The 27,120-nt window shown below is 64.7% G+C and overlaps 2 protein-coding genes across 5 annotated transcripts in view; one reads left to right on the forward strand and one right to left on the reverse strand.

Moving 5' to 3' along the window:
* Positions 1 to 7,085, forward strand: part of BOP1 (BOP1 ribosomal biogenesis factor) — a 54,944-nt gene extending 47,859 nt beyond the window's left edge. The window contains exons 4-16 of one of the 2 annotated variants that reach the window (XM_032223420.1): positions 2,426 to 2,580; positions 2,689 to 2,806; positions 2,915 to 3,016; positions 3,491 to 3,703; positions 3,842 to 4,003; positions 4,144 to 4,224; positions 4,373 to 4,442; positions 4,800 to 4,932; positions 5,363 to 5,543; positions 5,625 to 5,913; positions 6,083 to 6,167; positions 6,469 to 6,576; positions 6,662 to 7,085. In XM_032223420.1, coding sequence (XP_032079311.1) covers positions 2,426 to 2,580; positions 2,689 to 2,806; positions 2,915 to 3,016; positions 3,491 to 3,703; positions 3,842 to 4,003; positions 4,144 to 4,224; positions 4,373 to 4,442; positions 4,800 to 4,932; positions 5,363 to 5,543; positions 5,625 to 5,913; positions 6,083 to 6,167; positions 6,469 to 6,576; positions 6,662 to 6,815 — 1,851 coding nt within the window. In that variant the 3' untranslated portion in view covers positions 6,816 to 7,085. The remainder of the gene's footprint in view (positions 1 to 2,425; positions 2,581 to 2,688; positions 2,807 to 2,914; positions 3,017 to 3,490; positions 3,704 to 3,841; positions 4,004 to 4,143; positions 4,225 to 4,372; positions 4,443 to 4,799; positions 4,933 to 5,362; positions 5,544 to 5,624; positions 5,914 to 6,082; positions 6,168 to 6,468; positions 6,577 to 6,661) is intronic. The other variant, XM_032223418.1, reaches the window with a different exon arrangement.
* Positions 7,086 to 8,724: 1,639 nt separating this feature from the next.
* MROH1 (maestro heat like repeat family member 1) overlaps positions 8,725 to 27,120 on the reverse strand; it is a 28,963-nt gene continuing 10,567 nt past the window's right edge. Inside the window, exons 11-42 of one of the 3 annotated variants that reach the window (XM_032223412.1) lie at positions 26,983 to 27,056; positions 26,310 to 26,429; positions 25,796 to 25,906; positions 25,439 to 25,583; positions 25,025 to 25,065; positions 24,619 to 24,760; positions 24,244 to 24,296; positions 23,519 to 23,626; positions 23,227 to 23,346; positions 22,799 to 22,921; positions 22,566 to 22,712; positions 22,435 to 22,461; positions 20,503 to 20,625; positions 20,147 to 20,226; positions 19,764 to 19,899; positions 19,485 to 19,580; positions 19,284 to 19,388; positions 18,909 to 19,044; positions 18,493 to 18,605; positions 18,041 to 18,193; positions 17,435 to 17,589; positions 16,839 to 17,004; positions 15,942 to 16,138; positions 14,232 to 14,369; positions 13,585 to 13,699; positions 12,374 to 12,520; positions 11,900 to 12,088; positions 11,073 to 11,228; positions 10,856 to 10,990; positions 10,258 to 10,360; positions 10,095 to 10,160; positions 8,725 to 8,988 (exon numbers count right to left, since the gene is read on the reverse strand). In XM_032223412.1, the coding sequence (XP_032079303.1) occupies positions 8,903 to 8,988; positions 10,095 to 10,160; positions 10,258 to 10,360; positions 10,856 to 10,990; positions 11,073 to 11,228; positions 11,900 to 12,088; positions 12,374 to 12,520; positions 13,585 to 13,699; positions 14,232 to 14,369; positions 15,942 to 16,138; positions 16,839 to 17,004; positions 17,435 to 17,589; positions 18,041 to 18,193; positions 18,493 to 18,605; positions 18,909 to 19,044; positions 19,284 to 19,388; positions 19,485 to 19,580; positions 19,764 to 19,899; positions 20,147 to 20,226; positions 20,503 to 20,625; positions 22,435 to 22,461; positions 22,566 to 22,712; positions 22,799 to 22,921; positions 23,227 to 23,346; positions 23,519 to 23,626; positions 24,244 to 24,296; positions 24,619 to 24,760; positions 25,025 to 25,065; positions 25,439 to 25,583; positions 25,796 to 25,906; positions 26,310 to 26,429; positions 26,983 to 27,056 (3,806 nt within the window). In that variant the 3' untranslated portion in view covers positions 8,725 to 8,902. Of the gene's footprint in view, positions 8,989 to 10,094; positions 10,161 to 10,257; positions 10,361 to 10,855; positions 10,991 to 11,072; positions 11,229 to 11,899; positions 12,089 to 12,373; positions 12,521 to 13,584; positions 13,700 to 14,231; positions 14,370 to 15,941; positions 16,139 to 16,838; positions 17,005 to 17,434; positions 17,590 to 18,040; positions 18,194 to 18,492; positions 18,606 to 18,908; positions 19,045 to 19,283; positions 19,389 to 19,484; positions 19,581 to 19,763; positions 19,900 to 20,146; positions 20,227 to 20,502; positions 20,626 to 22,434; positions 22,462 to 22,565; positions 22,713 to 22,798; positions 22,922 to 23,226; positions 23,347 to 23,518; positions 23,627 to 24,243; positions 24,297 to 24,618; positions 24,761 to 25,024; positions 25,066 to 25,438; positions 25,584 to 25,693; positions 25,907 to 26,309; positions 26,430 to 26,982; positions 27,057 to 27,120 lie in introns of those variants that run through there. The other 2 variants (XM_032223411.1, XM_032223413.1) reach the window with 2 other exon arrangements.

The following is a 27,120-nucleotide window of genomic DNA, read 5'->3' on the forward strand; positions in this document are numbered from 1 at the left end:
GCTGCGCTTGGCACTGCAGGCTTCACCCGGTTGCCGATTTAAGGTCATTCCCAGTTTCAAAACAGAAGCCAGCAAAGCAGCAGCAGCAGGATGCAGAGGGCTTGCTGGGCTGTGAAGGGGCAGCCAGTTCACTCGGCTGGGCTTTTAACTCAACCCCCCAGAATCATTGGGCCAGGGGGTTGATGGACAGATAAATACGTACATCTCTCTTTGACCTGTTGGCCCCACATCTCACCGTAAACATGCAAATGTTTTAATTAAATAAACAGAGCCTTGTGGGAAAGCAGTCCTGTTGCAGCCCAGGCTTCCATCCTGACCGGCTGCTGGGAAGTGCTGGGAAGCTGCATTGCAATTGCAGGGCCTCCTCAGCAGCCTCCCTGCAGGGCGGCCACCCGAACCCTGGCCCTGTGGGGAGACCAAGGCATGCCAGCCGTGGGGGGGGGGGAGAGCGGGGAGCCCGGCCTGGGAGGTTGAGCCAGGAGTCCCAGCTCTGCTCCTGGGGTTGTCCTCCTCTCGGCTCCTCTCTGGGGAAGAGGTGCATCGAGGCCCCTCCCTCGCCCCCAGACCATTGAGGGGCCCTGCTGGGGCTGCCGGCCTCCTCACTCCCCCCCCCTCGCCTGCCCCCAAAGGCCCTGCTGCTCCCAAGCAAGGAACAGCTTGGGCCGAGAGGGGCCACAGCTGCCTTGGTGGGCCCAAGGCCTGCTTGCTTTCCCCCCTCTGTGCAGGCAGGAAAGGGAGGGGGTGGGGCAGAGACACCTGTGCTTCCCGGCCTCACCTGGCCAGCGCAGGGCAGAAGGAGGGGCCGGGAGAGCCTGGCACGGTCTCCCTTCCACAGCCCTACGCTTCTGGGCAGGGGAAGAGGAGGAGGAGGAGGGAAGGCGGTGGAAATGAGCGCCCAGCCTTGCAGGACCCCTGCCCACGTGGAGACCGTCACACCCCCCCCCCCGTTTAGTTTGCTCCTTTTTCCACACTCGAGCAGTCCAGATGAGAGAAGTCAGAAGATCATGAGAGAGTCCCCTCCCTCCTTCCCTCCCCTCCCCCCTCCGTGGACCCTTTGCGTTGCTGCTCAGTCCTTCTAAGGGCATGGGGCCACCCACCCCTCCGAACCTGCCCAGGGCCCCTCCTGGCTCTGGAGCAGGGCCAGCAGAGTCTGTCCAGGGAGGGGGGATTTCTCTTCCCTCCCCCCAACCCAAAGTCTGCCTGCCCCCCTTCCCCTCCGGCTGCTCCCCTTCTCTCCTTTCTCCACGTGGACCAGCAATTTTCAAGGCAGAGCTGTGCCAGGAATGCACACCCAGGAATGCCTCTGCTCTTCCAAGAGCAACTTCCAGACGTGTGGCTGAGTGACGGCAGTGCCTTTTGCGGGGGGGGGGGGGGGATTGCCGGGGGGTGGTGGTGGTGGAGAGGGGGGATGATGTGTTAATTGTGGGAGGCAGCTGGAGGGGCGGGAAAGCTGCTACTGGCATCAGCCCCACACAGGAAGGGCTCTTGGCTGCTCTGCTCTGGGGTGCCTCCTCCTCCTCCTCCTCCTCCTCCTCAGCAGCCTCTCATTCAAAGTGGGGGGGAGCACACAATGTTAGGTAGATGCCTCACCCTGGTTCTGGCAACAGATTAGGAACTCCCTGTTTGTGAATTGCCTTTACACGCTGTGTGTCGTTGTGTGTGTGTGTGTGTGTGTGTGTGTTAGAAGATCTCTCCCAGCATTTCCACTTTAGCCTCTGCTGGTGCTGCTGGGCTGTGAAGCTCCTCTGGGTTTTTTTTTTTTGGGGGGGGGGGGAGCCATGAAGACCAGGACTTGCCCGTTCTGGCTTACGGCCTTGGAGGGACAGTCGGTTCATTCCAGGCCCAATAAATGAGCCTAAAGGAAGAGGAGGTCAGGCGTGGACAGGGGCCCCGTGGCTGCACCCCTAAAACCCCTGGGACTCCTGGGACCCCCTTTTCCTTTCTGCAGCTTCGCTTCCGGGTAGGTGCCTTGCCAGGGGCAGAGAGAAGCTTTGGCAATGAGTCACCTGGATGTGGTCAACCTCCTTGGTTAGGAAATGAATTCCTGGTCCTGGGAGTGGGTGGGGGGAGGCTCTTCTCCTTCCTGCCTTCCTTGGGGTCCTGATGGTGACCCAGGGGGGAAAGGGAGGGGTGCAGCTGGCAGGGAAGGCGAGGAGCCTCCTGCCTTTGCTCCAAAGGGCCAGAAATGTCCTTTCCCGCAAAGAGTCAGCCTTCCGGTTGGCGGGATGGGCCCCAAGGGGAAAAGGCTCCGCTGTGCCTGCAGCTCAGCCCCTCCTGCCTTGCTCTTCCTGTGCCAGGTCCTCCTGCAAGCAGGTGAAGAGGCAGGTGCGATGGGGGGGGGATCAGAATGAAGTAACCTCCCCCCCCCTTCCAATGGAGTCCCTGCCTGCCGCCTAAGCCCCCCCTGCCCCCCTTCCTCTTCCAGGACATCCGCAACACGGTGGGCAACATCCCCATGGAGTGGTACCAGGACTTCCCGCACATCGGCTACAACCTGGAGGGCAAGCAGATTTACAAGCCCATCCGCTCCAAGGACGAGCTGGACAGGTTCCTGGAGAAGATGGAGAACCCTGACTACTGGTGAGGCTTGCCCCCTCCCCCACCCCCAGGAGGACCTGGCTTCTGCAGGGAGGGGCAGGTAAGCTGGAGAGCACAGCTGCTCATGGCTCCCCCCCTCCGCCCCCCCAGGCGAACCGTCCAGGACAAGATGACCGGGGCGGATGTGAAGCTGACGGACGAGCAAGTGGAGCTGGTGAACCGTCTCCAGCGCGGCCAGTTTGGGGATGTGAATTTCGATCCGTACGAGGTAAGCAAAGGGTTGCCGCCCCTCCTCTCTCCCGGGGAGCCACAGTCAAGGGTGGGGGGCAGCTCTTTCCTGCAGCTGCAGCCCCTCCCACCTCTGACTCCTTTGCAGCCGGCCGTGGACTTCTTCAGCAGCCAGGTGAGAATCCACCCGGTGACAAACCGGCCGGCGGACAAGCGGAGCTTCATCCCTTCCTTGGTGGAGAAGGAGAAGGTGAGCTGCTGGAAGAAGAAAGGGCTCCCCTGGGGAGGGGGGGTCTGGGCCAACCTTGGCCTTGCCCCGAATGCGCCCCGTCTCCCAGGAGTCCCTGTCCCCACGCAGAAACCGGCGATCCCCAGGGCTGGCGGGGCTGCGTGTGGCTTGCTCCGGGGTCAGGCGCTGTGAGGCAGCTGTCTTGGGTCAAAGTGGCCCCCGGGAGAAGCAGCCTGGGCATGGAGACACGGGAGGGATTGGGGCCCAGACCCCTTCCGGTTTACTGCCTGGGTGGGCACCTCGCAGCGGCCACCAGGACCTTTTTCTGAACGCCAACAAAACTGTTCAGTGGCTCCCCCGGGGAGTCTGTCCAGTTGATGCCCCCCCTCTCTCCAGAGGTGGGAGAGAGGCTGGTTGGGGGCACCTGCAGGCAGGGCCTCTGCGGCTCTCAGAGGATGGCAGGCTGCGTTCATGGCGGCTCTTCTGCCCTTGCAGGTCTCCAGGCTGGTGCACGCCATCAAGATGGGCTGGATCCAGTCCCGGAGGCCCCGGGAGGACACAGGGGTCTTCTACGACCTTTGGGCCCAGGAGGACCACAACTCCATCCTGGGGCGGCACAAGATGCACGTGCCCGCCCCCAAACTTCCCCTGCCCGGGCACGAGGAGTCCTACAACCCCCCTCCGGAGTATCTCCCGACCGAGGAAGAAGTGAGCAGCGCTGGGCCCGGCTTCCCTGGCCCCGAGGGAGGGGGAGTCCCAGCCGGTGCCACAGGAGGGGCAGAGGAGCCACCCTGGGATGGGGTCTCCCCTCCCCCCCCTTCATCTCTTCTCGGCAACCCTTTGCAGAAACTCGCCTGGGAGCAGCAGGAGCCTTCGGAGCGCAAGCTGAGCTTTGTGCCCCAGCGCCACGACTGCCTGCGCCGTGTGCCCGCCTTCCCCCGCTTCATCCACGAGCGCTTCGAGCGCTGCCTCGACCTCTACCTGTGCCCGCGCCAGAGGAAGATGCGGGTGGGCCTTGCCCCTTTGCCCCTGTCAGGGTGTTTGGGGGAGGGAGGAGCGGGGGGGCTGATCCCCATGGAGGCACACGGGGGTTCCTCCCTGGGCCGCTGCTCCCATCTGGAACTGAGGGTGGGCGGCTTCCCTTCCAGGTCAGCGTGGATCCCGAGGACCTCATCCCCAAGCTGCCCAAGCCCCAGGACCTCAAGCCCTTCCCAACCGTCCAGGCCCTGGTGAGGCTGTGGGGGGGGGGGGGCAGGAATTGTGGCTCTGGGGAAACGGGGAAGTCTTGTGGCTGGGTTGTTTTTTGGGGGGGGGCTGCATGATGCCCTTTTGCGCTTCCTGTGGTTGCTTCAGTGGCCTGCCTGTCCCTCCCTCTAGGTGTATCGTGGGCACACCAGCCTTGTGCGCTGCATCAGCCTTTCTCCTGCCGGCCAGTGGCTGGCATCAGGTAAGTGGCCCTGCGCAGCCCCTGCTTCCCCTGCCCTGAGCACCTGCGGCGGGGTTCTTCCTGGCCACGAGGGACCCTCCGAGGCAGGGAGAGGGCAGCTGGACGCCTGGGAGGCCGGGGGAGGGGGGTTCCCGCCGCTTGGCCTCCTTGCCCTTTCCAGTCGGAGCTGCAGCTCCAAGGCCCCCCGGCCCCCCACCCTGCTGCAGGCTTGGTCTTTGGAGCTGCTCCTCATGCAGGGGGGGGGGGGGAGGCTCTGCCTTCCAGCCAGGCCCCGGGACTCTTGCCGGGAGCCCCACTCTCAGGACGGAGGGCCATTTGGGATGCCGGCCTTCTCTGAGGAACGGCTCTCCTGCCCAGGTTCAGACGACGGCTGCGTGAAGCTCTGGGAGGTCTGCACGGCCAGGTGCCTGAAAACTCTCGCGGTGGGAGCGGCGGTGAAGAGCCTTGCGTGGAACCCCAACCCCTCCGTCTGCCTGGTGGCCGTGGCTGTGTGAGTAGGGCTTCCAGCTGCCACAGGAGGGCCCAGCCTCTGGGCAGCAGCCATGGGGCAGGTGGAAGGGGGCGCCCGGATGGGCAAGAATGAAGTGGGAGAGGGTCCTGGGTGGGTGAGGCTAGTGAGAAAGGAGGAGAACAAAATGCTCCCCAAGTGGGGGGAGGTCTCCTGCCACCCAGGAAGTGCTTGGCCCTCTTTGCCACTCAGGTCCAGCAGGGAAACATCTCTGGGTTCCCCACTTGGCCCAGAGGAATGGCCTTGTTTGGGGGGGCTTCCCCCCCCCTGCAGGTGGAGAAAGGTGGGCGTCTCTCAGGGGGCGAGTGTGGCTTTTGCTTCCCTTTCTGCAAAAGGTTTTGTACCTGGGAGGAGGTGAATCTTGGCTGTGGGCTGCCCCTGACACCTTCTCCCCCCACACCGTCCCTTCCAGGGAGCAGGCGGTGCTGCTGGTGAACCCCGGCCTCGGGGACAAGCTGCTCTGTGGGGCCACCGACCAACTCCTGGAAGGCTACGTGGCCCCTGAGGAGGCCCGCCTGCAGCCCGTCACGTGGGAGGAGGCCACCGAGGAGGAGCAGCGCCTGGGCGTGCGGCTCAGGCTGAGGTTCGGGAAGGTACGGCCTGGGGTTAGGGTTGGGGTTAGGGAAAGCCCCTCTCCTTCTGCGCCCGTCCCCCAAACCGCTCTCCTCCCTCAGCCCCTGAAGCAGGTCACCTGGCACAGGAAGGGGGACTACTTTGCCACGGTGGTCTCGGACAACAGCCACCTGCAGGTGCTGATCCACCAGGCCAGCAAGCGCTGGAGCCAGGCGCCCTTCCGCCGGAGCAAGGGCCAGGTGCAGCGCGTCCTCTTCCACCCGCTGCGGCCCTTCTTCTTCGTGGCCACCCAGCGCTTCGTCCGCATCTATCACCTGCTGAAGCAGGAGCTGACCAAGAAGCTGCTGACCAACTGCAAGTGGGTCTCCAGCATGGCTGTCCACCCCGGAGGTGAGCGAGGGTCCCGGGGGCCACAGCAGGGGGCGCTCGGGCCTGCCCCTCCCGTGGGCACAGCGGCCCCCTCAGCCTGCCTGCGAGAGGGGGAGCCCTCCTGTCCCTGCCTTGGCACAGAGGGGGGCAGCCTCTCAGCCTGTGCCCCAACGGGCCCTCCTCTCCTCAGGCGACAACTTGATCTGTGGCAGCTACGACAGTCGGCTGGTCTGGTTCGACCTGGACCTCTCCACCAAGCCTTACCGGGTGCTCAGGTAGGCAGCAGCCCTTCCCCCCCCCGCCCACTTTCTGGCCAAACTCCCCCTCCTCCAGCCCCTCCCTGGGGGCGATGGGGGTGGGCTTCCTCCCCAGGGACATGCTGCTCACTCACGGCTGAGCCTGGGCGGCTAGGTCTGTGCAGCCGGGACACCGGCATCCCCAGGGCAGAGCGGCTCCTCCGGCCTTGTGCCTTCAGCAAGCCAGCCCTCCCCTCCTGGGGCAGACCCAGCCGCCTCCTCCTCGCAGGGAAGGGCATTGTGGGGGGGCTGCCGGGTCACGCTTTCCCTTCTCCGGCAGGCACCACAAGGCGGCCCTGAGGTCCGTGGCTTTCCACCCGTCCTACCCACTTTTCGCCTCCGGCTCGGATGACGGCAGCGTCATTGTCTGTCACGGCATGGTCTACAAGTGAGTGGCTGCAGTGGGGAGGTGGGGCATTTGGCGCCAGGGGGCAGAACTGGCACCGCTGACCACCTTCCCCCTCTCCTTCCAGCGACCTGCTTCAGAACCCGCTGCTCGTGCCGGTGAAGGTGCTGAGGGGCCACGCAGCGGCTCACGACCTGGGCGTCCTGGATGTCATCTTCCACCCCTCGCAGCCGTGGCTTTTCTCTGCGGGCGCAGATGCCACCGTCCGGCTCTTCACGTAGCCCAGCTCCCAACAGACTTGGCAGGAGAGTGGAAGCCGGGGTTGCCGGGCCCTCCGTGGGCTCCTTTCCCTGGGAGGCCAGAGCTTTGGATCCAGGCGAGGAGGAGGAGGAAGCGGCCACTGGGTCAACCTCGGACCTTGCAGGCCTCTGGCTGGAGGGGGAGAGTGGGGGGGGCTCCTAGAGGGCTGAATACTCAGAGGGGCCACTGGGGGCTCTTCTGCGTCCTCCCGACGCCCCCTTGGGAAATAATAAAAGTGCCTGATTTGACCAGAACCAGAGAGTTGCTGAGCTGCCTCTGATCCTGAGCCCTCCCCAAAGGTCCTGGCCCTCGGCTGTTTCCTCCCCTTCTGCAAGCTCTGGCTCTGCTAAAAACGCCCCCCAGCCCAGCAAGTCAGGTTTCCTGCTCAATCAGCACTTCATGCACACCCCCACCCCACACCCCTGGCAATCGAGAAGGGGTGCAAGGGGGGGGGGTGCTGTACAGAAAAGCCCCCCCCCCCCCCCGAGACCTGGCCCTGACTTCCATGGCCAGAGGGAAGCCGACTCTCTGGGACCCTGAGGACAGCTACGCCTGTCCCACGAGGAGCCCCCTCCTCCTGGCTGCCTTCCATGGGTCCAGCTTGGCCCTCCCCGTTGGAAGCCCTTGGGTGCTCAGCTCCTGCACAGCGGGTGCATTTCCTTCCTGGCTTTTGGGGCCTGGATGGCGAGAAACGTCCCTCTTCATTGGTGGCTGCTTATTGGGCCAAACCCCTGGCGTGGGGGGTGAATGTTGAGGTTACGGCCCAGGAGCCAGGGCAGTAGAGAGGCCCACCCCCAAAGGGGACGTCGTAAGGGCAGGGCTGTGTCTTTGTGGTCCTCTGGGGTTGACCAGGGGGCGTGGGCACAGGGGCCCTGAATGCAAAACTGGCCAGTGGGGAGACGGAGGGGGTGGCCCAACAGAAGCAAGGACCCCTCAATCTGGGGAACTGGGGAGGGGAGAGGAGGGGGAGAGCAAGTGGCCGGAGGGGCCCTGCGTGAGGCCTCAGTTTCCCAACGGCTGCCACTGCTCTGTATGAGCCCCAGAGTCCCCCTCCAGGAACGACAAGGAGGAGGAATTGGGGGGAAAGAGGCCGGATGGAGCTGTCCAACTTCCAAAGAGGGAAGGAAGCGGGGGGGGGGGGCTCTGTGAGCATATCTGCCTCCTCTTGGAAAGGCTCCTCTCTCTCTCCTCCTCCTCCTCCGTAGAAGGAAGCTCTCCATGCCCCCCTCGGCTGCAGCCCTGCTGGGCTCCCATTCAAACAGCAGCGAGGTGGGGGGAGGGGTGCCCCACGCCACAGAGCTCCCTCCTGGGGCTGGGCCTGACCAGAGGCTCCCTACAAGAGTCCCACTGGGGGAGATGGAGGGAGTCTCCCTGGGTGGTGGGGGGTCTTGTCAGCCTCTGTGGGCAAGGGAGAGCTTTCCTGCCCAGGAGCGGCTGGCTGGTCAATCAACAGGGGGGGCTTGGCAGACCCGTCCCCAAAGGCCGGCCGCCAGAAGCCACGGGGGATGGAGCGGCAGGGGGGGGGCTCCTCTCCCAGCCCAGGAGCTAAGAAAGACCCTCGTGGTTTTGAGAAGCATATCGTTTATTAAAAATAAGTCCTCTGAGTCTATATACAAACTCCGGCTGAGAGGAAGGTGCATAAGCTTTGGAGGTGCAGTGGGGTGCTCCCCCCACCCTTGCTGGGGATGGTGGAGGTGCGGTGGAATCAGGGGGCAGCTGCTCCTGTGTGGGGCAGGGAGGGTGGAGGGTTGGTGGGCCGGGTGGGGCCAGGCTGCTCCTGTGCAACACCAAAGCCCCTCTGCCCCTCTGTGTTGGGTCCAGCCTACCCATGGGGGGTGGGGGGTTTGGTCCCTGCAGAAATTCAAAAAACACCATGGAAACACAAAAAGGTGCACAGACTTCAGGTCTTCTCTTTAAGGGGTGGGGGGCAGGGGGGGCTCCGGTGGGCGGAGGCCGTGTATCTGGAAGACGTGCAACTTGTCCCTCGGGAGGTGGGAGGGCAACGTGGAGCTGTGGTGGTGGTGGGGGTCTCCTTTCCTCTGCTTTTGGCCCCCATGGCCGGCCGGCCTCATACGGCACTGCCCAGGCGGCCCAGCGTCTCCACCGCCTTCGCCCGCACTGTCGAAACGGGGTCCTTCAGCAGCAGAGTCAGCGCTGGACAAGAGGAAAGGCCGTCTGTCAAGCGGGAGCCCACTTGCCCCCTAGGCCTCCCCTGAAACCCTCCCCTGACACCCCCCCCCAACACCCCATCTGAGCAGCCGTGGGTGGAAGCCGACCACTCGGGGGCCACGGACCGTCTCGGCCCACGCGGCAGCAGCAGCAGCAGCCGGGGAGGGCTGGGCCGGCTGTCCGGGGCTGCTGCTCTGCCTGCGCCTGGCCCGGGCCCAGCTGCAGAGCGGGCGAGGGGCCAGCAGTCCCTCCCAAGCAGCAGAGATAGAATAATATTTTTCCAGTAGCATGTTTACACTGCAAATCCGAGACTCTCGTCCCGCCACAGCAGCCAGCGAGCGAGCGAGCGAGACGGTCTGATTTATGCACGGAGCTGCTTCCCGTCCATCAGCCCGGCCAGCTGCAGGAGCTGGGGGGGAAGGGGGGGCTGGCAGGCTGAGCACTCAAGACGGGAAGCTGTGGCGACCCCATCCGGAGTCCTTGCCGCTCCCCCCCCCCCCGGCATCCCCCCATCCCTGCACACAGACGGGCCTCTCTCCGGGACGGCTCCCTCAGCCAACGGAAAGATACTTTTCCCTTTTTTAGTGGTTTTTAAGCTCCGCTGGAAAGCTCAGATATTTTCCAAGCCTTCCTCCGAGCGATGAGGTCACTGCTGACAAGGGAAAACAGGAGCAAAGTCCAGGAAAGTTTATTACCTAACTGGATTTTCTGGCTGGTCTCGGAGGGGCAACCCTGGGGGGGGGGAGCCAGGAGGCACACAGGGGCCCGGCCCCACCCTCTGCCCCACAGCCCACGGCTGGGGCTCGCCAAGGACGAGGGGGCCCCACTTGCAGTCGGTCACCCAGGACGGTGCCCCTTGTGAGGTGATCCTGGGCTGGCACAGAGACCGTCCCCCCTTGGTGCTCCGCGGCCGCCCTCTCCGCACGGAAGGGACCTCTGAGGATGCAGGCCAAGAAAAGGTCCCCATTTGGACAGGGGCCTTTCCCGGGACCCCCAGCTGGGTCCCTCAGGGGTTCCTGCCTGGTATCAATGGCCACACCTGGGGTCCGGCAGCCCCCTACCCCACCGGAACTGCTCCCTCAGTCACTCACCAGCCATCAGTTCGTCCAGGTCCAGCTGCTGGCTCTGCTCTCGGTCCACGTGGAGGATAAGGAAGCCTTGGGGGGCAGGGAGAGAAGGCCCCGTCAGCCCCCGGAGCACAGGGGGCCCCATCCAAGAGAGCCCAGGGAGGGAGCTCCACTCCGGCCACCTCACCTACAAACATGGGGGCAGCAGCTCGGACGTCGGCCCAGTTGCTCTTGAAGTAGAAGAGGTTGATGCTGACCAAGCGGCCCAGCATTTCCGGGAAGTTCTGCATCTGAAGAGGAGGGAAGGGAGGCAGCTGGCACCAAGGGGGAACTCTCCGGCCAGGGAGACCAATCCAGGGGCCACCTCCGTTGCTTTGCTGCCTCCTCCAAAGGGCCCCCTTTGGGACAACGTAGCGCCAGGCGGCCCTTGACCAGAGCAACTGAGCCAGTGAGGCCGAGGGGCCTGTCAACACCCGCAGGCCGGCCTCCAGATGCGGACCCTGAAAACTGCAGGTGGGCCAAGAGAGCCCGAGAGCCCGAGGGCCACTTCAGCCCAGGAGCTCAGCCACAGATCAGGACACTCCACTCGGGGAACGTTCCCCCTTCCAGCCAAGCAGCAGGGGACCTTCCCTCAACCCCCAAGAAAGGTTTGCCTGGGTTCCTAATCTGGACTCCCCTTTGTGCCTGGCTGTGTAGCAGCTGCTCCGGCACCTTCCCTGGCGCAGAGACTGGGAGCCGGAGTGCTTTGGAAGGCCTTCACCTGCGGAGAGAACCGGGGAGCTCACCAGGTGTTTGCAGACGTCGTTCATGAACTCGCCGTAGTGGAGGCTCCACTCCTCGTGCAGGTGCTTCTGGAACATCTCGCAAAGCCCCGGGCAGCTCACGATGGGCCCACACAAGCGCAGGGCAAACTTGCAGGCCTGCGAGGAAGGAGAGGAGGGGCTGAGGGACCCTCCCCGCAGAGGAAAAGGGCGCGGAGTCCCTCCCAGCTGAGGCACCCACCTTGACGACCTCCGGCTTTGGGTCCTGGAGATGGAGCAGCAGAGTCACCAGGCCGTAGAGGATCTGCTCCAGGAAGGCGTCTTCGCCACTCCCGGAGCTGAACTTGGCCAGGTTCCCAAAGAGGAAGATGGAGGCCTTGCGGAGGTTGGGCTCCTCCTGCAAGGGAAGCAGTCCTGTGTGTGTGGGACGGGTGTCCTCCCCTTTCCCCACCACGACCCCCTTCTCCTCCCCAGACTGCAGCCCCCTCTAGGCTGAAACATATGGAGGGAGGCTGCAGGATTTGGGTTTGGCCGGTCTAGAGAAAAGAAGGACCAGGGGGGACACGATAGCAGCCTGCTAGCATTTGAGGGGCTGCCCCTAAGAGGAGGGGGCCAATTTATTCTCCACAGCATCCGGAGGCAGCGCAAGGAGCAATGGATGGAAAGCAATCAAGGACAGAAGCAGCCGGGAATTGAGGAGAAACTTCCTAGCGCTGAGAGCAATTAACCCGTGGAATAGAAGTTGCCTCCAACACTGGAGGCTTTTAAGGAGAGGCTGGACAAGCATCTGCCTGAAATGCTTGAGGGTCTCCTGCTTTGCCCCCAGCCATGCTGGACTAGGGAACAACTCCAAACGTGGCCACTTTTAAGACTTGGGGACTTCAACTCCCAGAATTCCCCAGCCAGCAGATGTGCAATTCTAGGGCTTTTTCACGAGTCTTAAAGTGGCCACGTTTGGAGATCCCTGGGCTAAAGGGACCCACTTGAAGGCCTCAGGGCTACCTAACACATTCCCCCCCCCAAAAAAGCTCCCCCTCCCCCCCTCCCCTGTCACTTTGCACTCCTTACGCTGTCAAAGAAGGGCCGTATTCGGATGGTGACATGGAGCAGCACGGAGTGGACGTCGCTCTCGTCAGTGAAAGCCAGGATCTTGGAGAGGCTGGACATGGCTTCTAAGGCCACCAGGTTCTGGGGGTCATCCTTGTCATCCAAGCTGCTGATCATGGAAGACAGCAGCTGGGCCCCGTACTTCCTCGTCTGCAGGAGGAGGGGAAACGCAGCCTCAGAGCATGTCAGGGCCTGGGCAGAGCAAGGGGGCACGGAGGCGCTCTGCATGTCCTGCGTGGGAGACTAACCTCTGACCCTGGGGAGACCACAGGGGGCCTGATCGGCTGATGGACAGCTAGATCCTCGGGGGGTCAGAGAGGCTCCGGCTGCCATTTCCCTGCCAGGGATCCCACCTCACATGAGCAGCAGAGGCAGCTGCCCGCAGGGATGGAGACGGTGGCAGAGCTCAACTGACCCAAACCCAGGAGGCCTCACCTTCTCCGGGGAGCCTGAAGCCACATTGCCCAACCCGCGAAGGGCCATCATCCGCACCACCATGGAGGAGTCTCTCAGCCGGGCTGTCATGCTCTCCATCAGGGTCTCCAGGAGGACCAGGTCGTTCACCACGTTGCTGCTGAGGAGCTGAAAGAGGCCCAGGGCGTCTTCTGTGGTCCGCCAGAACGGCTGCAACCTCCTTCCACGCGATCAGCCCACTGAAGGGCGGAACTCCTGCGTGGTTAGCTGGGCCAACGCTTGGTTCAGTTGCCCAAGGACTCTTCCTCTACCCAACGGCCAACGGCCCCCAGGAGGAGAAAGCCCTCCTCCATTTGCAAGGGATGGAAATGCCTCCTCCACGAGGAGGTCCTTCCTGTTGGCCCCAATCCCCCCTCCCAGCAGCACTGAGCCTTGCCTTGGCCCCAGCAGTGGGGTTTCTGGAGGCGAGGTGCAGCTTCTCACTCGCGTGTGCAGGCTCCTCAGAGCAGGATTCAAACACTCTGCCTGCTTCATGGCCAAGAGCTCCCCCCTCCCTCCCATCCGGCTGTGGGCTTCCCTGCCAAGCCTCTTAATCCCGGCTGCTTTATCAGCTGAGACGCTAAGAGGCAGCTTCCTGGCGCAGCCGCCCCAGTGCCAACCCCCCCCGCAGGAGCAGCTGCCCTGTAATGGGGACCATTTGGGCACCCCCCAGCTAGGGCAGACAAGTTGTCCCAGAGAGGGGGTTACGGTGTCCTGTGCGGGAGGAGAGGAGGCAGCCTGGCCCCCTCCATTCCCTGGGGTGGTACGTGAGGGGCGAGGGGAGGGCGGGTGGCCTCATCCGCTGGGTGCCCAAGCAGGAGCCAAATCCCCAGGAAAATTAAAAGCACGGAGACTGGGGGGGGGGAGAGCTGTGTTCCCCACAGTGAGGTAGGCAGCAAGTAAATTTAGCAAATGCATAAAACAAAGGTAATAAATCCCCCGGTGGGCAGTGCAGGTAGACAGGCTGAAGGGATCAGAACCAGGCGGGCCCCTCACGTGCTCAACCCATGGGCATCTGGGCAGTAGGTGCCGAGGGCTGGAGGCAGCCAGGCCCCGCTAGAGGAGTCGGGGGATCCCCAGCCGCTGCACGAGACCTTCGCTCCCCTCCTCTCCGTCCTCTGGGTCTGCACTTATGAGCCCCCAAGAGGGAAAGGCGGCACTGCCCAGGAGGGAGCTCAGAACGTGGCACTCACCTCTGCCAAGAAGGCGGTGGTGGTCAGCCGTTGGCTGTCGTAGATGCTGTTCAGCATGGGAGAGAGCAGCTTCACGATCAGAGGGAGTTTGGGCCCCGCGTGCCTCGCCATGGCCCTGGCAAAAGAGGCCCAGAAGTCCTCCGGGTAAGCCTGGCACCCTCCCTGCAGGCGTCTCTCCACCCCTTTCTCCCTCCGCCTGACCCTCAGCGGGGCCCTTCCTCCTCCCTGCCCAAACCTTCTCTGCAAGGAGCCCCCTCCCCAGCTCTGCAGGCATTTCATTACCCAAAGAGGCAGCATCGTCGGTGCTAGAAGGGGGTGATGTTTTCAGAGGGGAGGGAGAATGAGGAGGAGGAGGAGAATGAGGGATCTTTGGGGCTCTCTGGGCTGTTTTTCTGTAGACGTCTCATTACCCAACTAGGTAATGTCGTCAACACACTGATAAAGTTACCTGGTTGGGGGATGAAACGGCTTCAAGCCAGCCACGCACTCCGAGGTCCCCCATCCAGAGCAGCTACCAGTCTATCCTCCCCTATTGATGCTCATGGGGGTGTGAAGATCCCTCCCAGGGGGCTGCAGCAAAGGACCCAGCCGCAGACGGGACAATCCCAGGCCAGCAAAGGGCCCGATCCAGCCTGTCGCCCGCTCACCTGGCCAGAAAGGCCACTCCGTCGTAGTGCTTGTCCGGATGTCGCAGCAGCTCCCAGCCTCCGTCCTCCGTCACAGCCTGGCTCACTGACTCGCTGCCCCCCTGGCTCAGCATGGCCTTGAGGGTCTCGATGGCAGAGCTGGGCAGGAGGAGGAGGAGGTGCTGAAGCCCACTGCCCAGGAGCCCCGATGCCGGAGGACAGCCGGAGCTTAGCCCAGGGCGGGTGACGCTGCCCACCTGCTCCCGGGAGCCCCTCAGGACGTCCTCCTGAAGGCCAAGAGCTCCGGAGCAGCCGCTCCACTCATATCTGCTTGGGGGGGGGGGGAGTGATGATTCCCTGGCAAAGTGAGTGGGGGTCCACCTGGGAAAGTCTCCCGACGGCCTCACTGCCAGCCCTGCAGTCCTTTTCCTTCTAGGCTCTTTGCCTGCCACACACTCTATTATTTTTACTCTGCTGTTTCATCAGGGGAGAATGGGGATATTTGGGACCCTGACCCACGAGGGCCAAACTATTCGATGGGGAGATCCAGGGGGACCCTAAAGCAGGAAATCCCACTCCTCAGCCCGGGCATCGTGCTGGGGGAGGGAGCTCCAGCGTCCTCCGGCCTCAGCAGCCCCTCAAAAGCCCCCCACCCAACCTCTTGCCTGGCTGAGCATCCTGCCAATGCAGCCCTTCCAGGGCAGGAGACGGAAGCCCCTCCCCACCGAGAGGAGGAGCTGGCCAGGAAGGACCCCAGGGAGAGGTTGAGATCTTGGGCATCCTGTCCTCTCAGCCTCTGCCGCCCCCTCCCTTCCAGCTGCAAACCCAGGTGTTGCCTAGGAAGGTTCTCATCCGTGCAGGTGACGCTCATTAGCCCAAAGGTGGTTTTGCTTCAAAGGCAAATCGGACTTTCTGGCTTTTCTTTAAGACGTTTCGCTTCTCCTCCCCAAAGCTTCCTCCGTTCAGAGAAGCCTTCAAGAAGAACCTCAGAGTCCAATTTGCCCTTGAAGCAAAAGCTCCTCTGGGGGGGCAGGAGTTGCACAACACCACAAGCAGCTCAAGACCGGAAGGGGGGGTCTGCAAAGGGGCCTCCCCAAGTGCTCCGGGGCCACCTTACGCGCCTGGCAGCACGGCCCCTCGGAGCAGGGCCCCAGCACGATCCCCCCGCCCTGCTGGCCCACCTGGCTGAGCTCCCAAGCCTCCAGGTGCCCCAAAGGAAGGGCCGCACGGCTGGACTGCAGGTGCCTCCCAGGGCATTCAGCCACCCAGGTCTCCAGGTGCTCCGATTGGAGAGCCCACATGCCCCCCCCATACGTTGCTTCCCTCCCCCCCCGCCCCTCTCCTCTGCCGCTGGCCCAGCCTCCCCCCCCCCACGAGACACCCAGGGAAGCCCCGGCAGGCAGCCCAGCCAGGGGGGGCGGCGGGAGCGGCTGCTGCTGCCGTAATCCAGCCCAGCCTGGGGAGGGAGGGCATCCCGGCCCCCCTGGAGGAATGCAGATGCAAACCACACGGCCGTCTGCAACAGGAAGCCCCATTTAACGTTTCCTGATTTGGGGGAGAGGAGCGCTAATCCCCCGGCGGAGGTCAGGCCCGCCTTCATTCCTCGGGAGTGATGGGCCGTGGCGCTTCAGCCGGCCGTCATGTTTCCCCGTTTGCTGAGCCGTTTGCTCAGGAGCCCAATCAGTCCCACCTGGAGGAGGGGGGGGAGGAGGGGGAGGCCGCGTCCGTTACCTGCAAGGGTCGAGGGCGCGCAGGCTCTGTCCCCGGCCGAGGCTCTTCCGCTCCTTGGACTGCAGGTGCCTGGGCAGCTGGACCCCCACCGAGCAGCTGACCCGGAGCAGGAGGCAGACGAAGAGTTCCGCGTAGAGCCCCCCCACGGCCGCTCCAGACTCCCGGACAGACATGATCTCATGCAGCGCACACGTGGCCTGGAGGGGGGGGAGGGCAGCCGGATCCATTTCTGTCCCCCAGCAGGAGGCCCCCCTCCCTCCCTCCCTCCTCACGCACCTCCTCACGGGGGCTCTAGGTCAGCTGGGACTCAAGCATCTCCCCCCACCCAGCAGCCCCAGGAGGCGCAGCTCCTTCCTCTCCCCCAGGCCCCCCACGGGCACAGGGACTCCCCCCCACAGCATGGCAAGAGAAGTGCAGGCAGCCAAGGGCCCAAAGGGGTCTTCAGCACCCGGCCAGGGCTCTCAAGCAGACCCCCCCCAGAGGTCCAGAGACCCCCCTGCCCACCCAGCGCAGGGCAGAGGGCAGCAGAAGGAGGGCGGCCGCAAAGGTGCCCCAGAGGGCAGGCTGAGAGATACGCGCTGCGTCCGGAAGGAGGGGCCACACGGACAAGGGAGCCTCCCCGGGCACAGGGCAGGTGAGGGTGCCAGGCTCCCAGAGCGCTGTGCCCGGCGTCAACAGGGAGGTGAACCCCACTGATCCCCCCTCGCCAGATACACCCCCAGCATCCCTCCTCCATCAGCAGCACAGGGGCCCTCCGGCTTCAGGAGCCCCTGTGGGGGCCAAGGCAGCCACCTGCCCCGTCACAGGCTCAGCCGAAGGCTCCCCCCCCCCCGTGCACCTGGGAGGAGGGGGAAGGGAGCGGAGGGGGGGGCTGAAGGGGGCTGCCTGGAGGCTCACCGAGAGGGGATGGAAAGTGGCCACGCGCTCCGAGCGGGTCCCCCGCAGGAAGGACTTGTTCTCTTTGTACGGGACGTCCCGGTTGACTTTCTCCAGCAGCAGCTCCAGCACCTGGGCGGTCAGGGGGGGCTCCGAGGCCAGCGCCCGCCACATGGTGCAGCTGCAGCTACAGGGAGGCAGGGAAGCCCCTTCAGCCCTGGCCAGCCCCCCTCCTCCTCTGCAAAGGAAACCCTACCAAGGAGGGCAGCTGCTCTGGGGCAGACCCCCCCCCCCAGGCAAGGCCCCTCACCGCCCCAGGGGCCCCCAAAGGGGGTGGAAGCCCCCCGTGGCCCTCTGCCGCAGCTGAGTCTGGGGAGCCCAGAGGGCCTTTGGGGGAGGGAGGGGTCAAGAGGCCCTGGCCGGCCTGGGGCCACAGGAGCAGCCAAAGACCCTTCCCAGGGAGGCCTCAAGGGGTGGGGGGTGGGAAGGGCCCCCTCCCTGCCCTCCTGTCCCACCTGCCCCCTGAGCGCTTCCCCCCCCCCGGGGCAGAAAAGGCCCCAGACACCCCAGAAGACCCCAAAGGGGCTCCGAGGTGCAGGGGCTCCCAGCCCCCTCACCTGTCCAGGGGGAGGCTGTGGCTAAGGAGGCTGGACACCACCGCGGCCTTGTGCTGGCTGGCCAGGATGCGGACCGTCTGCTGGGTGGCCTTCTGGACCGACTCCTCCGGAACCTCCTGCAACTTGAGGTGGATGGTCTCCAGGAGCTTCGGCACCTGCAAGGGGAGGGGGAGGGCCAGGCTGAGAGACCCCAGAAGGGGGAGAAGCCCCTTCGAGTCACTTCATGGCCAGTTGCCCCCCAGGATCCCCCCTCCCCATCTCTGCCAATGGACTCCCTCCCTTCCGGCAACCCCTGAGCCTCTTGGGCTGCCATGAAGAGAGGGACTGCCGACACAAGCAGGGCTGTGCCCCCGAGCCCTCCCTGCCCGCCCCAAAGGGACCCCCCGGCCCTCTGCCTGCTTCCCCAGAGCCCTCCGGGGTCTGCCCTGAGCAGGAGCAAAGAGCCCAAAAGGACCCCGGGAGCGTGGCCCCTCCCAGGGCTCCCCCGGGGCCCCTTTCCTTCGGGGGGCTTCCAGGCCTGCAGAGGGCCGAGTGGGCAGGGGTCCCAGGCACGAGGGACTGCAGTGCTGGGGGAGCCGCCAGAGCCGGTGTGCCCCGGGGCCCCACCTTCTCCAGCAGGACCACCCCTCGCTCCTTCAGGATGGAGTTGATCATGACCGCAGCCGCCCGGGAGCAGTTCCGGTCGGGGTCCACCAGGCCTTCCAGCATGGAGAGCAGGAGGCTCAGCAGCTGCTCCGGGGGCAAGTGCTTGGCTATGACCTGCAGGGGGCAGCAGAGAGAAAGGAGGCCGCTAGGGGTTCTCCTCGCCACCAGGGGGCAGAAGCCCCAAAGGCCCAGCTTGAAAAGCCTCTTTGGGGCACCCCACTCCCCCCTCAGCCTCCGCCTCCCTCGAGGGCCGGGAGCCACTGGGGCAGCCCAGGGCAGATCGAGTGGGGAGAGACCCATCACCCCCCCTTGCCTGGAAAGCCCCCCCCCAGTGGAACAGAAGGACCCCCCCCCGCTAGGCCCAGAGGCAACCAGGAGGCTGAAACCCCCCCCCCAAAGCCACAAAGCCCCACCCTGGCAATATTGCAGCACGCCTGGAAGAGGACGGTCACATCTGGATCCTTCAGGCCGGGCTTCAGGGCTTTCAGCTGCTCCACAGATTCATCCTTGTGATCCTGGGAAAAGCCTGGAAAGAGATCCACTGGGTCACGCAGACCCCTTGCCACGCTCTGGCCGGTCGGCCCGGGCAGCTTTCCCTGGAGCAGACACTACGCCAGCCCCCCTCCCTCCCTCCCCCCTCCCTTTGCAGCTGCTGAACCCTGGAATACAGCAAGGAAACACTGCCCCCTGCTGTCCGCAGAGCGTCACTGCTTGGAAGGAAAGGGGCCCTGAGCCCCTCCAAGAGAGGCAGCTTCTTAGTAGCCCCACTGGAGGAACGGACGAGGATGGGGGCGTCCGTGGAGCAACCCCCCAGCCCCCCAAGGGTTACCTTCGTAGCACAGCTGCACGTAGAGCAGGGAATGGACGCAATCCACCGCCTGCTGGCGGACGCTGGGCAGGGAGTCCGTGCAGCGGGGGGAGAAGAGAGCCATCAGCACCCCCAGGTTGTAGAAGGGGACCACCTTCTGAGAAAGGAAAGGGGCACTTGAGCCAAAGCCCCCAGGCCCCTTGGTCAAGCGGCCATGAGGGGGGGGGGGCAGCCAGCGCCCATCCCAGGCAGCTACAGCTGGGCCTCCCCTGTGGGGCTGTGGGGGTCTGAAGGGTGACGTCCCCCTCCCAAGCACGCGAAGGCCAAGCACAGCTGGCGGGGGCTCCGGGCGGGTGAGCCAAGGGGTGCAGCCCATGGGGGGGGGGAGACACTCACGCTGACGTTCAGCTTCTCCCGGTAGAAGAGCAGGAGGGCCGCGCTCACTTCCAGGGCTCGCTCCCGCTCGTGCTCCTTGGTGGACTTGATCCAGGGGCCCAGGTGCTGCGGACAGAGCAGGCGGATGCAGTCCCAGACCCCCCCGGCTGGCTGGAGCCCCCTCCCCATAAGAAGGGTGGCCGCCCCAAGGGGGTCCCCTACCTCAAACATGGTCTGGAGGCCGTGCGGAGTCATGTGCCGGTGCAGGAGGCTCTTCAGCAGGTCCTTGAGGGCCTCCAGGGTGGCACTCCAGAGGGGCTGCCAGGGGGCAAGCAGAGCCCTTCAGTCTCGGGGTGGGGGGGAGAGGGAAGTGGGGATGGGCTCTGGGACAGTGGGCAGGGGGGGGCGGAATGGGCACCAGAGGGGAGGGTGGGGTCGGGATGGCACAGACAATTCCCTGCCCGCCTGCCAGATGCCCCCAGCCAGGCTCTGGGCTGGTACCTCTCTGAGCCGGGCCTCCCCCTCGGCCGCCTCTCCTTCCTTGGGCGGATCCAGTGGCGGAAGAGGGAAGACGCTGTGCAGGCAGCCGTCCACCAGCTCCACCTTCTCGGCCTCGCTCAGGGGGGGCTCCAGGATGCTGCCCGGCAAGTTAAGGCTGGAGTAGGAGACTCTGGGCGGGGGGGAAGCCCCCTCCCCAAGCACAGCCTCAGTCAGGGCTGCGGCAGAGTTTGGCCGTGAGGAGCCCCAGGGCACGGCAGCCATCGGGGGGGGGGGGGCTCCTGGGTAGATGGAGTGGAGAAAGCTGTTGGGGGGGTCCTCCCCCCACACCTTCCCCCCTTGGGCCTCCCCAGGAGCCGCTCTGGGGGGGAGCCGAGAAAGGATACACCAGGTACATGCAGGCGTTCATGGCTCTTTGGCGGATGGCCGTGCGCAGTGCGTCGGGGGGCTCGGCTTTGATGAAGTCCTGCAGAGGAGGAGGAGGAGTGAGGACCCCCCCCAGAAGCCCCCCACCCACCCCAAAGGAAGACTCTCCTCCGTCCTGGCAGGGAGGGGCAGAGGGGGGCTGTCCTGAGCCTCGCTTGGCCCTCTGGGAGAGGAAGGAGACTACGGGGGGGGGGGGGGCAGCACCTCCGCTGGGCCGGCAGTTGGGGGGGGTCTCCCACTCGGGCCCAGCTCTGGGCATCCCGGCATGGGGGTGGAGGTGCTGCTGCTTCCTGGCCTGCTGCCAGCTGCTCCTCACCAGCATCTGAGCGACCACTTCGGCCTTGCGGGAGAAGCTGAAGTCCCCCGACTGGGCACCCTGGCAGACGGCCTGGCTGATGAGGGAGACGCTGCGGATGAGGCAGAGCTTCAGGGTGGCATCCTGGGGACGGAGGAGGAGGAGGAAGGAGGAGGAGGTCCTGAGGGGCTGCAAGAGGCACCGAGCAGGAAACTCCCCCGCTCCCATGCGCCAGCACAGAAGTCAGCCAGAGATCTCGCTGGCCCTTCCCCTGTGCTGGGACTCGAACCCACATCCCTCACGGAAGCATCACAGGAAGCCGGGCCCAGAGGGGGCCCTAACAGGGGACGAACCCCAAGATAAAGGATAGCAGTGTGTGTGTGTGTGTGTGTGTGTGTGTGTGTGTATGTATGTATTGATTTGATAAGAGGAAATTTGGTAAATATTTTAAATGGCGAAAAAAGGGGAAAAAGTTAGTTAAACTTAGTCAAACTATTGCTAAATAAATGACTGATAATGATAACAATGTCATAATTTGTATTGACAGGATAAAGGGGAAATTGGACATAAATTGCAAACAATGATTAAGAGGTTTAAAGCTTTTTGTTACTCAATATAATTATTTTTTTATTTGGAATGTGTTCTAGAGGTGGCTGGATGAGATTGAAAAGGGCTAATAAGGGAATCCCACTATGTGGTTCTGGAATGCTTGTTATAAAGGGACCTTAAAACAACGATAGTCGCGGGGAGGATGAGCTACGATGATAACAATATATATATATATATATATATGTGTGATGTAAAATAGATAATTGATATGAATCAGAGGTGACGACTGTGGAACAGATGCACAAAAACTCCTAGTAACCAATTGACACACTTTCTACAATTGGAGGATGGTTTTGTTTGTTTGTTTTTATCAAAAAAGAAATGAGGAAAAAAAAGAAGTCAGCCAGAGATCTCACTGGCCCTTCCTCTGTGCTGGGACTCGAACCCACTTCCCTCACAGAACCACCACAGGAAGTCGGGCCCAGAGAGGGCCCAAAAAGGGGGCGAACCCCAAGAACGTCTCTTCTAGAAGGCAGCCCACCACTAGGCGCTCCATCCATCCAGGGGGGGCTGTCAAAGGCCAGAAGACCCCCCCCCAGTTCTCCCTGGCTGAGACGGACTTGGTCCCGCCAATCCAGAGAGTTCCCTGGGGCCCAGAACCCCGGGGAGGGGGAGAGAGCCCCTCCCCACAGAGTTAGTGCAGAGACTGGGAGGAAGGGGTTAGTAAGAGCAGAGCCCCTCCCAAGAAACCCTCCAAGGGCCAGCCCTGCCCTTCGGCTCTTCCGGGGGGGATGGGGGGGCTCAGGTAGGGTGATCCCATCCCAGCAGTCAAGAGCCACATGGGCTCCCAGAGAATCCCTTGGACCAACCACCTGAAAGCACCAGGGCTCCCAAGCTGAGGGTCAAGGGGGGGGAGGCTCTCTCAGGCAGCCCCCCCCAGTCCTTTTCTGAAATGCTGTGGGAGCTCCTCTGTGAGTTTGGGCTGGACTAGAAGACCTCCAAGGTCCCCTCCAGCTCTCTTATTCTGTCGTGCTCAAGCCTTCTGCCAAGCTCAGGGACACCCCCACCCCATTTTCCTTCTCAGGCAGAGCAGAGCTCTTCAGGTATTCATCCAGGTTTCCCGGTGCAGCCCCCACCTGGTGAAGGGTGCCCCCCCCCCTCTTCAGCCCCTCATCCTCTCTGCCTGGGGAGCCCTTCTCCCCCTCCGAGGCCACGTTGGCTGGCCTGCACACACACACACACCCCGGCTCAGGGGGCTCTGCCAGGGGACCCTCGGTGAGCCAGGGGGCATCGGGGCAGCCCCCACCTGCCCTGCGGCACTTCTGCCCCTCCTCCCCCAGCTCTGAGAGAAGCAGAAGAGGCAGAGGGGGGGGAGAGAGAGAGAGAGAGGCGGGGGGGCTGTACCTTCGTCTCTACCTTTATCCCCAGAACCTGGCAAAGCAAAGGAGACGGGCATTAGCCACTCTGGGGGCCCGAGAGGCCCCAGCGGCTGCCAGCAGGCCCAGCGGGCAGGAGGAGGCGGTTGGCGGCCTCACCTTGGTGTTGAAGTAGGAGAAGACGTTGCGCAGGATGTCGGCCTCCAGGCGGGCCAAGACCAGCTCCCTGGGCGCCTGTCTGGCCACGTAGCCGTAGCAGAGGATGAGGGCGCTCTTCACCTTCTCCGCCTCGTGGTCGCTGCGGTCCTGCAGGGGGGAGAGGGGAGGTCAGAGGCAAAGCCCCCCCCTCGCCCCCCCCCCGATGGACCCGCCCAGGACAGGAGGGCCCCCACCTTGAAGAGGCTGAAGAGGCCGGCAGTCTTCCTGAAGACATCGGACTTCACAAAGTCCTCCAGCTGGGCCAGGACCTCGTCCAGGTGGGAGACAGCACAAAAGCCCACGCAGGCTGCCAGGCCCTGGGCAGGAGGGAGGAGGGCCAGGGAGGTCAGTGCGGGAGCCCTGGGGGGCAGCAGCAGGGGAAGCCTCTCCAGCGGGGCTCTCCCATGACTGGAGGAGTTCAACAACCGGAATTCCCCACCTGGGCGTGGCTGGCTGAGGGACTCCAGGCCCACAAATCCTGAAGCCCCTTCTGCCCAGAGGGGGCTCCGGCTCCTCGGCTGCCCCTCCCTCTGCCCCCTCCGGGGGATGACCAGCAGACAGTTGGCCAGGCAGCCAGGCGAGGGCAGCGGCCCCCCTCCTCCCCCCCAGCCCCGGGGCCCACCTCTCGCTCGGCCTCCTCCTGGTATCGCGCCGTCTCCAGCAGCTCCTGAAGCTGTTTCCGCACCAGGTCCTTGTTGGCACAAGCAGCCAGGCTCACCCCGAGGGCCTTGTAGAGGAAGGTCTGCAGGGGGGGGGGCAGGGGGGGAGCCCAGAATTCAGGCTGCAAGGCCTCCTTCGCTGCTTCCCTGCAGGGAGAGCCCAGCCAAGGGGCCACCATCCCTGCCCCTCCGCCCAGGCTGAGAGAGATCGCCAGCAGGCAGGAGCCCCCCCCCACTGACCCCCCCCCAGCTGACCTTCTCCAGAGACAGGCCGTTGTAGCCACTCAGCTGCCTGCACATTTCCAAGACCAGCTGGGCAGTCCAGGGCACGTCCGAAATGGCGTCCAGGGTCTTCTGGAGGAACTGCGGGGAGAGGCGGGCATTTCAGGGTGGCATCCACCCGAGGGGCCTGGCATCCTGGCCCTCCTTGACCAGGGAGGGAGGCAGGGCAGCCGGAGGCATCAGTCCAAAGGGCCTCCCGTCCCGGGGAGGGTGAGGAAGGAGCCCTGCAGCAGCTTCCTGGGCAGCCCCCCTGCCTGCCCCTCTGATGCTGCAGCCGTGTGGTCAGGCACAGCCCCCCTTCTCCCACGCCCTTGCCTCGGCCTGAGCAGAGCAGGAGGGCAGCTCCTTCCCACTGCAAATTCAGCCAGAGGCGGCCCAAATGCCCCCAGCCCACCCCCCCGTTCCCCCCAAGGACCCCCCACAAGGACCCGGGGATCCCCAGTTGCTCTTCCTGGGGCTTTTCGGCCTCGGTGTCTGCCGTTGTGTGGAAGTGGCCCCTGTGGGCAGAAGGGCTGGGGGGCTCCCTTGAGGAAGGATGACCACTACAGCAGTGCCAGGGCAGCCCTGGGAGGAGATGCCCGGTCAGAGGAGGGGCTGGAGGGGGGATCATGTCGTGCCCCCCCCCTTTGCCTCCCTGGGCCAGGCCTGACTCCCCCCCCCGCCCCGCTCTTCCCTGGAGGGGGATGGGGGAGGCTCACCTCCAGCAGCTGATCCTGCCAGTCCTTCAGAGGGAGGGAAGCCCCCGGGTGGGCTGGAAAAGCAAAGGGGGGGTGGAAGGTGAGGGGAGGGGCGCCCATCCCCCCACATCCTCCCACTGACCTCCGCCCATCCCCCCTCCACACCCAAAGGAAGGAGGCCCCCCATTGGGAGGAGGAGGAGGAGATGCCCGGAGGGGCCTTCATCAGCATCCCCCCCCCCCCAGCAGCCCAGCTGTAGATGGGGGCCATTTCGGTCCATCCTCTCTGCAGGCAGGAGGGGCCCAAAAGTAGGCAGGAGGTAGCAGTGAGAAGGAAAGTGGGCTGGGGGGACCCTGATCCACTTGGGGGGCATGCGGGGCTCTCCTCCCGCCTTACCTTCCAGGTGCTGCAGCAGAGCAGGGAGCCGGGAGTTCCAGAGCGGCTCGGCTGTTGGGTGGATGCTCAGGCGCAGGACCAGCAGCAGCCGCAGGGCCCCCGCCCCACGGCCCTCCCCCAGGCATGGCTGGGAAGCCACGATCTACGGGGGGGGGGGGGAGGAGTTGTGTCTTTCTTGCGGGGTCTGGCCCAGAGCAAGAGGGGGAGGGTCCCAAAGCCCCTTGGCTGGGGGAAATCCAGAGGGGGAGGGGGAGGGGGAGGGAAGCCTCCCCCCCAGGACGAGAGCAGAGAACGGCCCAAAATCAGCCGTGAAAGCCTGAAGGGGGGAGTCAGAAACCCCTCACCTCCCACCCACCCCTGGGCCCCCCAAGCGGAGGGATGCTCCCCCACCCCCCCTTCCGCTCACCAGCAGCCGGGACATCAGAGCGTGGGGGGAGGGGAGGTTTCCTGCAAGCAAGGCACAAGGCCTCAGAATCAGTTTTGGGGGGCTCCCTCCCCAGGTTGCCCCCAGGAAAAGGGGCAGTGAAGCATATCAAGAACCCTCCCCCCCTCTGGGAAACCCAGGGACCCTCCCTGCCCTGCCTGGCCGGGCAAGCGACTTTGGGCTGCCCCAGGCAATGTGGGGGTGGGCAGGAGCCATGGGAAGCCCCCACCCTCCGGGCATGGGGGGCAGGGTGGGGGGAACGACAGCTCCGCCTGCAGCCAGAGACCCTCTGAAGGCAGCCCTTCCCCCCCCACCCCCAGAAGAGCTGAACTGGCTTCTTTAGCCAGGTACACCCCCCCCCACCCCCCCGGGTGCCCCAGAGAGGCCCCTACGCACCCCCGGGGTCGTAGAGGAGCTGCTGCTGGGAGTCTCCCTGCTGCTGCTTCTGGGCGGCCAGGGCCAGGAGGCTCTTGCAGAGGGGGCCCAAGGCGTGGGTCAAGGCCACGGGGGTCACAAAGCCCAGGAGGGACGGCCAGAGCACCTGCGGGGGGGGGGGGGGGAAGCAAAGACCTGCCACAGCAGCCGTGGGGTCTCCTTGGGAGGAACCCGCCCCTCCCCCAGGAAGCCCCCCCCCACTCCCGTGGGCTCCACCTCCAGCCAGGGAAGAGCAGGAAGCAGCAGCAGCCCCTGTGCTCCACTACGGGTCCCAGCATCCCCAGCCGCCAGGCCCTCCGGCCTCCCTGGGGGGCTCACGTCGACCATCCTGTCCACGGTGCTGCTCAGCAGGAAGAGGGTGCTGGCACTGATGCTCCTGACCTGGCTGTCCGTCACCTCCTCCGGCTCCAGGGGGGGCTGCGGGGGGGTCTGGGGGGGGGAGAAAGTGTGTTGGGGGGGGCAGCTCCTAAAAGCCCCAGCAAGGAAGGAGGGGGAGGCTGTGCCCAGTTCCCACCCAGCCTGGCTCCTCCTGCAGCCTCCTCTCCGTTCACCCCCAGAGCACAGGAATTCTTGGGGGGGGGGGAATGCCAGGCCCCGGGGGGGGAGGCAACGGGGGGGCTGTGGACTTCCTGCTCTGCCCAATCCCGGCCCAGGAGCCCCTCCTGGCCCAGCCTCAGCCCCCCCCTCCTGCCCCCCGCCCTCCCCCAAGGCTGCTCAAGGCTCTCCCTGGACACGCTGGCGTTGGCAGTCCAGCCCCTTCACGGTGCCAGTTCCAGCCGGTGGCAGGGAAAGGGCTACCAGTCTGGAACTTCCGGGCACTCCGGGCCCTCACCTGTTCGGCAGGAAGGGCGCACTGGCGGACCAGGAACTCAATCAGGGCTTCTCCGCCCGGCTGCTCCAGGTAGCCGTGGTGGGCCATGGCACTGATCATCTGCACCATCGCCCGCTTCACCTGCAGGGAAGCAAGGGGGGAGGTTGCCCGTCACCCAGCCCCCCCCTCCACCTGCTGCGCTGATTGGGCACCTGAGAGGGGCTCAAGGGCCAACCGGGGGGGGGGGCAGCTGCCAGGAGGAGGGAGCCCTTGGCTGAGCAGAAGCCAGCGTGGCACGGAATTTGGCCCCCAACTGGGCTTTTCTAGCTGGCACCACGTTTCGGCTGAGGCGCCCGACCCCTGGACCAGGTGAGGCAGCCAGCAGCCCTTCAGAGAGGCTGGGCAGGCAGCCGTCCAACCGGGAGGGGGCAGGGAAGCCGCCAGGCTGCTAGGCCTGGCAAGGAAGCCAGGGGAGGAGGGGGCAGAGCCAGCCAGGTGTCCCTTCCCCAGCCCCAAAAATCGAACTGGCCAATTGAGCCCCTCGGCCTCCCTTCCCTGCAACAGAGGTTGGTCCCCCTGGAGAGGCGCCCAGGCCACTCGGAAGGCCCAGGTGGCCTTTGGGGAGAGGGGCGCATCCAGCCAAGGGGAGAGGGGGCTGTGGGGGGGGGGCTTGGCCCCTCTTACTTCCACTCACTTTATTGCTGTGGTCCTGCAGGGGGAGCTTCATGGAGGAGAGGAGAAACGGCTTCTTCATCTCCATCTGAGCGGCTGGGAGGAGCAGAGCAGAGGCTGAAGGGGAGGCCGCCCCCTGCCCCCCACGCGGCCCTCCCAG

Source organism: Thamnophis elegans, chromosome 8 (assembly GCF_009769535.1).
Source record: "Thamnophis elegans isolate rThaEle1 chromosome 8, rThaEle1.pri, whole genome shotgun sequence".
NCBI classification, from domain to species: Eukaryota; Metazoa; Chordata; class Lepidosauria; order Squamata; family Colubridae; genus Thamnophis; species Thamnophis elegans.